Source organism: Balaenoptera acutorostrata, chromosome 6, assembly GCF_949987535.1.
Source record: "Balaenoptera acutorostrata chromosome 6, mBalAcu1.1, whole genome shotgun sequence".
NCBI lineage: Eukaryota > Metazoa > Chordata > Mammalia > Artiodactyla > Balaenopteridae > Balaenoptera > Balaenoptera acutorostrata.
In genome coordinates this window covers 15,540,472-15,553,486 of record NC_080069.1, presented here as the reverse complement: position 1 = coordinate 15,553,486, position 13,015 = coordinate 15,540,472, and the positions used below count along the sequence as shown (strand labels likewise).

At 45.8% G+C, this 13,015-nt stretch overlaps 1 protein-coding gene across 1 annotated transcript in view; it reads right to left on the bottom strand.

Annotated features, from left to right (window-relative positions):
• The window catches only part of LOXL2 (lysyl oxidase like 2), a 110,670-nt gene that overhangs the window by 20,543 nt on the left and 77,112 nt on the right, over positions 1 to 13,015 (bottom strand). Inside the window, exon 7 of the mRNA XM_007167849.2 lies at positions 12,560 to 12,711. Coding sequence (XP_007167911.2) covers positions 12,560 to 12,711 — 152 coding nt within the window. The remainder of the gene's footprint in view (positions 1 to 12,559; positions 12,712 to 13,015) is intronic.

The following is a 13,015-nucleotide window of genomic DNA, read 5'->3' as shown; positions in this document are numbered from 1 at the left end:
AGAAGCCTGTGCAGCTGGGGAGGCCCACTGACCCCTCTGAGCAGCACAGCAGAATCTGCTTCTGCTGCCCATGCGCCCACCAGGGGGGCTGCTCTTAGATCAGACACTTGGAAGGATGCAGCAAGAGGCCTTAAAATGGTAGAATCCCCTGACTCTTTCCTGGACCCTTTTCTCCTCGCCACACCTCCTGCCCCCACATTCCAGCTCCTGATCCCATCTCCTCCCACAGCGTCCCCTGCTGTCCTCTCCCGCAGAACTCTCTTCTGAGACCCATACAGCCAGCTGCCTGTCCCACCCGGCACCTCGGAGACCCCAAATCTCACTTGTCCTCTTTTCTCTCTCCACCTAAAGCTGTGCTCTACCTCCCCCTCGTTCCCTATTTCAGCTAAAGCCACTACCATCTGTCCCAGGGGCAGCAAACCGTGTAGCGTGAAAGCAGGCATCACAATATGTAAATGATGGGGCACAGCTGTGTGCCCATAAACCCACATATACAAAAATAGGCAGACGGATGGGTTTGGACTGCAAGCTGTAGTTTGCCGATCCCGAATCTATTCTGTCAGACAAGCCAGAAATCTGGGTGCAATCCTCAGCATCGTCTTCTCTCTCATCCCCCCACATCCCGTCAAAATCTTCCTCCGTAGATTTTATACCCCAAGTCTCTCTCCGACCCGCCCTCCTCCCTCCGGCTCCATCCTTACCCTCTCGTCCCAGGCACCATCACCTCTCACCTGAACCAGCCCTCCTCACCTCCTGTTGCCTCTCCTCTTGCCTTCACTGACCCATTCTCCACGCAGACGCCAGAGTCACATTTGAAAAACACCCAACCGCATTCCTCCCCTAGAACACGTCCATGGTTTCCCACTGCTCCACTACTCCCCTCCTCATCCTAATCACATGTCTCTCTCCTCCCTGTTCTCTGACCTCCAAGTGCATGGCCTTCTCTCAGTTTCCATGGCTACCTAACTTTCTTGACCATGTCACACAGTCAGTCTCATTTCACACCGAAGCCTATTATATACAGAGGCCCTTTTGCCTGGCTGGCCCCACTCATCTTTCCAATCCTATACCCAATGGCACTTCCCTGCGATGGGGGTCAGTGCCCACTTACACAGTCTATCACTCCCTCTACATCTCCTTCTTCGCATTCTTGACAATTATAATTAAGCTAATTCACAATTTAACATCTCTCTCCTCTGCTAGATCATAAGTGCCAAAGAGCAGAGCTGTATTTGTCTGGTTTACTGGATGATCAATAACTAAGACAGCACCTCCCACATGTCAGGTATATGCCAAGACTATTTTTGGAATGGATGAATACACGATCAGTCTTACGGAATGAAAGCGTGGACCAACTTAAGTGAGCCCAAGCAGGGAGATCTGGAATTTGGGGAAGGGTTCTGAAACTGCAGCCTTTAATCCAGATACCTTGCCCTGCTTTCCTTTATGCTTCTCACAATTCATTCCTCTGAGATAAGGCATAACACTTCCAGGAATCCTCAGCTGTTTGTTTGCCAGTCCTTAGCAATGGCACGACCCCTAAGTCACAGGTCTTAATTCTTATGGACTTAGGGGCTGGGAGGGTCACTGAGGTCAGCCGACAAACAGACAAGCCGAGGGCAGACATGATGCTCGATCTACCTGCCACGGTTGTTGAGCGGATGCATAAATGAGGTAGTTCACGTAAAGTGCTCAAACAGGGCCTGGCACCAAGTGAGTGCCGAGAACTATCAGACATCCTCACAGCAATGATCATCATTAGGGTGGGAGTCCCAGCAGAAAGCAAACCTCTCTTCAGAGGAGCTAGAAGAGGTCAGAGCAGGCAGGAAGAGGGCTGGCCTTCGGGAGGCTGACATTTGTCTTCCTGGGTGTCTCTGGGCTGAAGAAAACCCTGATGAAGCTGGACACTGGACACTGGATATGCATTGTACATCAGCCATGACTAACATATCTTTGGATCTATGTAAAAACACAAACAGATAAGATGGGCAGAGCCATCAAGAAAGTCCTAGAAGGGCCTGAACCTCAGCAGGAGGCGAGTCACCCAGCTCCAACATGCAGGGGAAGGCCAGCAGCCCTTGGACAGGGTGCGCCTTCAACCCATCCGGGATGTCTCTAGAGGTAACTTCAAGCCATCCCCTCTGCTTATTTGAGACCTAATAAAGGCCTGTATTTTACCATATACTTCCTTTATGTGCTTACTGAACTCTGCCGGTAACACTGGCACCTCCCGAGAGATGAAATGAATTGTGCATAATTCACAGGATCCATTCATTCATCCGGTATTTATTGAGCTTTTACTATATGACAGGCCCAATGCTCAGTGCTGGGAAATTCACAGGCAGACTTTCAGAGCACTTATCGTGTCTCAGGCCCTGCGCAAGCCCTTTATGGACATACGTTCCTCACAGCACCCCTAGGAGGCAGCAGTACCATGTCATCCGAATTTCACAGATGAGAAAGTAGAGTCTCAGATACAGTAAGTGCCTCTTAACTACCATGCTAGACCACCTCCAAACCACGCACATAAGCCCCCTTCTCCAGGGATGCTTTTGTCCCAAAGCAGGGACCACCAAGCCAGAACTGAGGACCGACTCACACTCAGGTTGGAGGATGGAGCACTCCTGCTGGGAGGTTGGGGCCCTGGAGCCTGGGCTTATGTTCTGAGGCTTTTCCTGTCCACTGGGGTCAGACTGAGCCCTGAGGTTTAGGATACTCACTAAGGCACCTAATTTTGTGCCTTGTGAGAACCACCTCCGGTCGCCTCTGAGCAGCTACAGCCTTGGCAAGGAGTGGTCTGCCAGCCCCCCATGCATGTCCCCTCTCCCCACCCGCCTGGCCCCCTGAGTCTCCGGCCTTCTGGCCCGAGGACACTCTGTGTCCTGGATAGACAGACAGTGGGGACGTGATGGCGACCGCAGGCCTCTCCTCTAGGCCTCGGGCTGAGCCCTCTAACAGCTTGTGTTCTGATTTAGGAGCCTGGAGCCTCCCTTCTCTTTGGGAGGTCCAAGTCCTTTCCCCTTCCCCTCGGTGTGGTTTCTAGAATCTCACTGCAGAGCCTGGTGGAGCTGCAGGCCAGCACAGGGGCGCACCCTGGGGAGGTGGAGGCCGTGAGTTAGGACCCCTCCCGTGGGCCAGGTTGGCACTGAAGTTTGGAACGCCAGTGGGCGGTGATGATTAAAAGCAGAATGGTGATCGGTTCAAGATGGCAGAGTAGAAGGACGTGCTCTCACTCCCTCTTCTGAGAGCACCGGAATCACAACTAACTGCTGAACAACAATCGACAGGAAGGCACTGTATCTCACCAAAAAAGATACCCCACATCCAAAGACAAAGGAGAAGCCCCAATGAGATGGTAGGAGGGGTGCAATCACAATAAAATCAAATCCCATAAAAAAAATTAAAAAAAAGAAAAAAAAAATCAAATCCCATAACTGCTGGGTGGGTGACTCACAAACTGGAGAACACTTATACCACAGAAGTCCACCCACTGGAGTGAAGGTTCTGAGCCCCACGTCAGGCTTCCCAACCCGGGGGTCCAGCAAATGGAGGAGGAATTCCTAGGGATTCAGACTTCAAAGTCTAGCGGGACTTGATTGCAGGACTTTGACAGGACTGGGGGAAACAGAGACTTCACTCTTGGAGGGCACACACAAAGTAGTGTGTGCATCGGGACCCAGGAGAAGGAGTGGTGACCCCATAGGAGACTGAACCAGACCTACCTGCTAGTGTTGGAGGGTCTCCTGCAGAGGCAGGGGGTGGCTGTGTCTCACCATGAGGAGAAGGACACTGGCAGCAGAAGTTCTGGGAAGTACTCCTTAGCGTGAGCCCTCCCAGAGTCCACCATTAGCCCCACCAAAGAGCTGTGTAGGCTCCAGTGTTGGGTCGCCTCAGGCCAAACAACAAACAGGGAGGGAACCCAGCCCCACCCATTAGCAGACAAGCAGATTAAAGTTTTACTGAGCTCTTCCCACCAGAGCAACAGTCAGCTCTACCCACCGCCAGTCCCTCCCATCAGCAAACTTGCACAAGCCTCTTAGATAGCCTCATCCACCAGAGGGCAGACAGCAGAAGCAAGAAGAACTACAATCCTGCAGCCTGTGGAACAAAAACCACAATCACAGAAAGATAGACAAGATGAAAAGGCAGAGGGCTATGTACCAGATGAAGGAACAAGATAAAACCCCAGAAAAACAACTAAATGAAGCAGAGACAGGAAACCTTACAGAAAAAGAATTCAGAATAATGGTAGTGAAGATGATCCAGGACCTTGGAAAAAGCATGGAGGCAAAGATCGAGAAGATGCAAGAAATGTTTAACAAAGACCTAGAAGAATTAAAAAAAAAAAAACCTAGAAGAATTAAAGAACAAACAGAGATGAACAATACAATAACTGAAATGAAAAATACACTAGAAGGAATCAACAGCAGAATAACTGAGGCAGAAGAACGGATAAGTGACCTGGAGACAGAATGGTGGAATTCACTGCCGTGGAACAGAATAAAAAAAAAAAGAATGAAAAGAAATGAAGACAGCCTAAGAGACCTCTGGGACAACATTAAACGCAACAACATTCACATTATAGGGGTCCCTTAAGGAGAAGAGAGAGAGAAAGGACGTGAGAAAATATTTGAAGAGATTATAGTTGAAAACTTCCTTAACACGGGAAAGGAAATAGCCACCCAAGTCCAGGAAGTGCAGAGAGTCCCAGGCAGGATAAACCCAAGGAGAAACATGTCGAGACACATAGTAATCAAATTGACAGAAATTAAAGACAAAGAAAAATTATTGAAAGCAACAAGGGAAAAACAACAAATAACATACAAGGGAACTCCCTTAAGGTTAACAGCTGATTTCTCCACAGAAACTCTACAAGCCAGAAGGGAGTGGCATGATATATTTAAAGTGATGAAAGGGAAGAACCTACAACCAAGATTACTCTACCCCACAAGGATCTCATTTAGATTCCACGGAGAAATCAAAAGCTTTACAGACAAGCAAAAGCTAAGAGAATTCAGCACCACCAAACGAGCTCTTCAACAAATGCAAAAGGAACTTCACTAAGTGGGAAACACAAGAGAAGAGAAGGACTGACAAAAACAAACCCATAACAATTAAGAAAATGGTAATAGTAACATACATATCGATAATTACCTTAAACGTGAATGGATTCAATGCTCCAACCAAAAGACACAGGCTCGCTCAATGGATACAAAAACAAGACCCATCTATATGCTGTCTACAAGAGACCCACTTCAGACCTAGGGGCACATAGAGTCTGAAAGTGAGGGGATGGAAAAAGATATTCCATGCAAATGGAAATCAAAAGAAAGCTGGAGTAGCAATACTCATATCAGATAAAATAGACTTTAAAATAAAGAATGTTACAAGAGACAAGGAAGGACACTACATAGATCAAGGGATCAATCCAAGAAGAAAATAAAACAATTATAAATATTTATGCACCCAACATAGGAGCACCACAATACATAAGGCAAATGCTAACAGCCATAAAAGGGGAAATCGACAGTAACACAGTAATAGTGGGGGACTGTAACACCTCACTTACACCAATGGACAGATCATCCAGACAGAAAATTAATAAGGAAAAACAAGCTTTAAATGACACAATAGACCAGACAGATTTAATTGATATTTAGAGGACATTCCATCCAAAAACAGCAGATGACACTTTCTTCTCAAGTGCGCACGGAACATTCTCCAGGATAGATCACATCTCGGGTCACAAATCAAGCCTCAGTAAATTTAAGAAAATTGAAATCATATGAAGCATCTTCTCTGACCACAATGCTATGAGATTAGAAATGAATTATAGGGAAAAATACGTAAAAAACATAAACACATGGAGGCTAAACAATACGTTACTAAATAACCAAGAGATCACTGAAGAAATCAAAGAGGAAATCAAAAAATACCTAGAGACAAATGACAATGAAAACAGGACGATCCAAAACCTATGGGATGCAGCAAAAGCAGTTCTAAGGGGAAGTTTACAGCAATACAAGCCTATCTCAAGAAACAAGAAAAATCTCAAATAAACAATCTAACCTTACACCGAAAGGAACTAGAGAAAGAAGAATAAACAAAACCCAAAGTTAGTAGAAGGAAAGTAATCATAAATATCAGAGCAGAAATAAATGAAATAGCAACAAAGAAAACAATAGCAAAGATCAATAAAACTAAAAGCTGGTTCTTTGAGAAGGTAAACAAAATTGATAAACCATTAGCCAGACTCATCAAGAAAAAGAGGGAAAGGACTCAAATCAATAAAATTAGAAATGAAAAAGGAGAAGTTACAACAGACACCGCAGAAATACAAAGCATCCTAAGAGACTACTACAAGCAACTCTATGCCAATAAAATGGACAACCTGGAAGAAATGGACAAATTCTTAGAAAGTTATAACCTTCCAAGACTGAACCAGGAAGAAATAGAAAATAGGAACAGACCAATCACAAGTAATGAAATTGAAACTGTGATTAAAAATCTTCCAACAAACAAAAGTCCAGGACCAGATGGCTTCACAGTTGAATTCTATCAAACATTTAGAGAACAGCTAGCACCCATCCTTCTCAAATGCTTCCAAAAAATTGCAGAGGAAGGAAAACTCCCAAACTCACTGTATGAGGCCACCATCACCCTGATACCAAAACCAGAGAAATATACTACAAAAAAAGAAAATTACAGACCAGTATCACTGATGAACAAAGATGCAAAAATCCTCACCAAAATACTAGCAAACAGAATCCAACAACACATTAAAAGGATCATACACCATGATCAAGTGGGATTTATCCCAGGGATGCAAGGATTCTTCAATATATGCAAATCAATCAATGTGATATACCATATTAACAAATGGAAGAATAAAACCCATATGATCATCTCAGTAGATGCAGAAAAAGCTTTTGACAAAATTCAACACCCATTTATGATAAAAACTCTTCAGAAAGTGGGCATAGAGGGCACCTCCCTCAACATAATAAAGGCCATATATGACAAACCCACAGCAAACACCATGCTCAATGGTGAAAAACTGGAAGCATTTCCTCGAAGATCAGGAACCAGACAAGGACATCCATTATAGCCACTATTATTCAACATAGTTTTGGAAGTCCTAGCCATGGCAATCAGAGAAGGAAAGAAATAAAAGGAATACAATTTGGAAAAGAAGAAGTAAAACTGTCACTGTGTGCAGATGACATGATACTATATATAGAGAATCCTAAAGATGCCACCAGAAAACTACTAGAGCTAATCAATGAATTTGGTAAAGTTGCAGGATACAAAATTAATGCACAGAAATCTCTTGCATTCCTATACACTAATGATGAAAAATCTGAAAGAGAAATTAAGGAAACACTCCCATTTACCACTGCAACAAAAAGAATAAAATACCTAGGAATAAACCTACCTAGGGAGACAAAAGACTTGTGTGCAGAAAACTATAAGACACTGATGAAAGAAATTAAAGATGATATAAACAGATGGAGAGATATACCATGTCCCTGAATTGGAAGAATCAATATTGTGAAAATGACTATACTATCCAAAGCAATCTACACATTCAATGCAATCCTTATCAAATTACCAATGACATTTTTTACAGAACTAGAACAAAAAATCTTGAAATTTGTATGGAGACACAAAAGACCCTGAATAGCCAAAGCAGCCTTGAGGGAAAAAAACGGAGCTGGAGGAATCAGACTCCCTGACCTCAGACTATACTACAAAACTACCGTAATCAAGACAATATGGTACTGGCACAAAAACAGAAATATAGATCAATGGAACAGGATAGAAAGCCCAGAGATAAACCCACACACCTATGGTCAACTAATCTATGACAAAGGAGGCAAGGATATACAATGGAGAAAAGACAGTCTCTTCAATAAGTGGTGCTGGGAAAACTGGGCAGCTACACGTAAAAGAATGAAATTAGAACACTGCCTAACACCATACACAAATATAAACTCAAAATGGATTAGAGACCTAAATGTAAGACCGGACACTATAAAACTCTTAGAGGAAAACATAGGAAGAACATTCTTTGACATAAATCACAGCAAGATCTTTTTTGATCCACCTCCTAGAGTAATGGAAGTAAAAACAAAAATAAACAAATGGGACCTAATGAAACTTAAAAGCTTTTGCAAAGCAAAGGAAACCGTAAAGAAGGTGAAAAGACAACCCTCAGAATGGGAGAAAATATTTGCAAACGAATCAACGGACAAAGGATTAATCTTCAAAATACATAAACAGCTCATGCAGCTCAATATTAAAAAACCAAACAACCCAATCCAAAAATGGGCAGAAGACCTAAATAGACATTTCTGTAAAGAAGACATACAGATGGCCAAGAAGCACATGAAAAGATGCTCAACACCACTAATTATTAGAAAAATACAAATCAAAACTACAATGAGGTATCACCTCACACCAGTTATTATGCGCATCATTAGAAAATCTAAAAACAACAAATGCAGGAGAGGATGTGGAGAAAAGGGAACCCTCTTGCACTGTCGGTGCAAATGTAAATTGATACAGCCACTACGGAGAACAGTATGGAGGGTCATTAGAAAGCTAAAAATAGAATTACCATATGACCCAGCAATCCCACTACTGGGCATATACGCAGAGAAAACCATAATTCAGCAAGACACATGCATCCCAATGTTCATTGCAGCACTATTTACAATAGGCAGGTCATGGAAGCAACCTACATGCCCATCGACAGATGAATGGATAAAGAAGATGTGGTACATATATACAATGGAATATTACACAGCCATAAAAAGGAACGAAATTGGGTCATTTGTAGAGACGTGGATGGATCTAGAGACTGTCATACAGAATGAAGTAAGTCAGAAAGAGAAAAACAAATATCGTATACTAACGCATATATGTGGAACTCAGAAAAATGGTACAGATGAACCGGTTTGCAGGGCAGAAATAGAGGCACAGATGTAGAAAACAAACGTATGGACACCAAGGGGTTGAAGTGGTGGTGGGGGGGTGGGGAGATTGGGACTGACATATACACTAGTATGTATAAAATGGGTAACTAATAAGAACCTGCTGTACAAAAAATAAAATAAAATTCAAAAATTCCAAAAAAAAAAGCAGAATGACTTTTAATTGGGTTTATCATTATTTTTTATCTCCCTACGGACTGTGCCCTGTCTTACTGACTGCACTGGGGGCTGATAGCTACCTCCGCTACCCGCTTCATAGGCCACTGCCCCCCAAAACTGACTTCATTTTGTTGCCCCAAGGTCAGTGAAAGATGAAGATGGGGGAGCCTAAAGAACCCACAGTTCACACTTTGTCCCACTATCAGAGAGCAGTGGGGCCCCAAGATTAAGTCTCAATGTGAAGGCTCCTGTCTCAAGCGCTCTCTCTGGGAGGGTCCCTGTCCTTTGTCCACCACTGCCTGTGCAGCCAAAGTTTGTTGGCCATATGTTCCTGTCCTAGGTTCTAGAGCCAACAGAAGTCTGAGAGGCTCTGGCTGAAGAATGTGGCAGCACACTGACTCCGGGGCAAGGAAAACTCGGGGTCACCAGTGGGGAGCTGGGGCTTCTCCTTGAAGCACTTCCCAAAGCTCCAAGCTGTGGCCGTGCGTCCAAGGCTAAGCAAGCCTGAAGCAGCCTCCGTAACAGGGAGCAGGGTTCCATCACCCCGGGAGGAATCCAGGCACCTCAAGATGCATTGGGAGCCTTTTCTCATTTTCTAGAAAACTCTGGAGGGCACAAAAGAGGCCAGCCATGAAGTTCAAACTCAGCCCAGGACACAGCTCTCTATTTCCAGGGTCCCCCTCCTGGGTGCCCCATTCTGGAAGCGGCCTGGCTCAATGCTCTGACTCTACCAGCATTGGTGGAACCCCAAGAGGCCTCGGGGTCAGCCAGGAGCCTCTGGCCTGCACCCTCTCCACCTCATTACCCTTCAAGGATGCCAGGAGAGGTCAATCCTGCTCCACTGTTTTTTTTAAAACAACCCAAGGCATTTCTTTTTTCCTATTCCTTTGATTCTCGGTGGCAGCAGTATGGGGTTTGAAAGAAGGGAGTGAAGTGCAGGCAGCTGAAGTTTTCTGAGCATGAATAGGGAAAACAAAACACCCACTTCCAGCCAGTGGGGCATGGCGAGGCCCCCCTGTGTTTTGATAACGTTGTGGTTCACCAATCCCACACCTGTTTTTGGAGGTGGTGGGTAGGAAGCGAGGTAACACAACCCAGATGTTAACATGAAAGCAAGCAGGGGCATTCTCCAACTCACATTCCACATGTGGGCTTGGTCCTGCTACCCAGTCAGGGCCAGGCTCACAGTTCAGAGGGGAGCTAGAGGTCAGCAAAGGTGCCAGGGCCCCTGCGTGGATTAGCTCGCTTGGTAAACCCACCTGCCAGTCCCAGAGCCTCCCTGCCTTGGCGTCTCACCCCAGCAATGAAAGAAACGCAGCTCTGCTGTGGCTGGATGGACAAAACCACCCGGTTCCAAGTCTCTGAGTTTTATTAGTCATTCAATAGAAAAGTCAATTTCCTAATGAAATGCGGGCTGGAAGGGAAGCTAGGAATCACCTCTCTCACCTCTTTATTTTCTAAGGAGAAACTGAAACCTTAAAGAGATTAATTAAGGAATCAGCTAGTGCATGATTATTATGAACTGACTTGTGTCCCCCCAGAAATTCATATGCGGAAGCCCTAACCCCCATGTTAGTTCAAATGTGACTCACTTGGAGATAGGGCCTTTCAAGAGGTAGCTAAGGTTAAATGAGATCATATGGATGGGCCCTAATCCAATAGGACTGGTTTCCTTAGAAGAGAAAAAGACACCAGGGATGTGTGTGCACAGAGGAAAGGCCATGTGAGGACACAGTGAGAAGGCGGCCGTCTGCAAGCCAAGGGGAGAGGCCTCAAGAGAAAACAACCCTGCCAACACCTTGATCTTGGACTTCCAGCCTCCAGACTATGAGAATATAAATTTTTATTGTTTAAGCCACCCAGTCTGTGGTACTTTGCTATGGCAGCCCCAGCAAACTAACACAGTGATAAAGCTTGGGAGTCTTGATTTTTCTGCTCAGCGGTGTTACCAATGCCCTTGGGAGCCCCAAGGCAGGCCCTGCAGAAGCCTGGCCCACTGCCATGGGAGACGGCTCATACAGCCCACAGGGATTTCTTTCAGAGGTGACATCCTTCTTTTCCTTCCCGGGGGATAGAAATGGCAGATGCAGGCATAAAACTCTCCCACGCCCTATGCTTGAGCGCTGGACTCATCTTTTAGAGCCTGGAGGGCCCATGAAAGGGTGAGGGCTGTTTGTGCTGGGAGTGTGGTGCCCCCACTGGCATGACCGGGCACATGGGCAAGCTCAGCTCCACCCACCGTAAAACCCTTCTGGAAAACTTCACTTTCTTTGGCCTAGGTCTTTCCTTTGGGTTGAAAACCCCATTCCACCCAAGTCCAATCTGTCTGAAGAGAGTGGTGTCCCAGCATACTGGGACTCTTGGCATGTCAGCTTTGATAGCTCTGTTATGGCTTTCTTGGAAGGCTGCTCAGCAATTACAGACGGCAAGCCCTCCTTGCAGCTGTGGGGCTGTGGCCCACGCTCCTGCTCACCCCCAAGCAAATGCCTGGCTTGGCTGAGGGCTGTTGGGTTCACATTTTTGGCCCCATTGGGCGGTGAACTGTTGTGGCTGACCAGTTCAGTAGTGCCTTTGACATGCTGGTGCCAAGGTCAAGAATCACTGTCAGAGCAGGCACCTGGCTGGGGAGCCATTCTGTACCCTGATGTGTCTGAATTTGCTCATTTTAAAAATAAGCCTTCAAGAAGTTCTTCCAATGTGCCAGCCCTGTACCAAATTCACGGTTTAGTGAAGAGCATTAAATAGGGTTTACTGGGCCTTTTTGTAGGATTGGATAGACGACCTCCTGGCAAAGAGGAGATCATTCTGTTGGCTACCCCTGTGGGAAAGGTCACCCACACGAGGGGACACGATGCAGGTTTTTAGAGACCCCATCTCAGGAAGGGAGGGATGTGTCTCGGACATAACGCTGTAAAGGTTCCCTTTTCTTTCCCTCTGGAAGCCAAAATACAGTCTTCGGTCCCCAGATACTACCTGTATTGTGCTTAGATCTGTGTGATTTGCAGACCTGCTGTAATGTGGTTCCTCTGGGTTCTTGGAAAGGGCTTTTGCCAAGGGCACCACAGATGCTGTAGACCTTGAATCCCTCGCAGGAAGGATTGAGTTACAATCACCCTGTATGTCCAGCCCCAGTGCAGGGCGTGGCGCACAGTGGACCCCCAACATCTGCCAGTAAGGCCAGTAGGGCTTATCCATGTGTCTTTTCATTTGGCTCCTCCACCAAGGCCAGGTGACGGTCACCAACAGTGAGAGCAGCAGAGCCTGACAACTTTCTGAGCTCATCATCAGAGCACCCTACGACCACCTGTTGGAAAGCTTTAGCCTGAGGCCACCTGGTCTACATTTTCTGGGGCTTCAGTGACCAAAATATAACACAGTTCCCTCTGGGCGTCCGGGCTCCTTACCCTTTTCTGGAAGCCCATGGCGGGGATGTTACATCTCACACCAGCATCTTCTTCATGGTTGCAGCCCTGAGACTCAGCATTGAATTTGCAGTCTATGATGGACTTCTCGTTCCCGGTGCACTCGATTTCGTTGAGGTGGATGGGTCCTATCCCTGGGGATGGAAAATGCACACAGGCTATGAGAGCTTCTCGGATGGGAAAGAAAGTTCCAGACAATAAGAACATGCCTCTCCCATCCTCAAAACCCTCCCAACCACCTCCTATAATCAGCTCGATGACCCAGGCCTCTTCTACCTGGAGAGAATTTTTTCTTGTCTTGGGAATCATTTCTTCCATGAGAAGAAACAAAAGTTGCTACTAACTTGTGTGACCTTGACCAACTCACTCAGCCTCTCTGAATATCGTTTTCTCACTGAAATAAAGGGGTTGGACTACGGGACAACATTCCAGGCACTG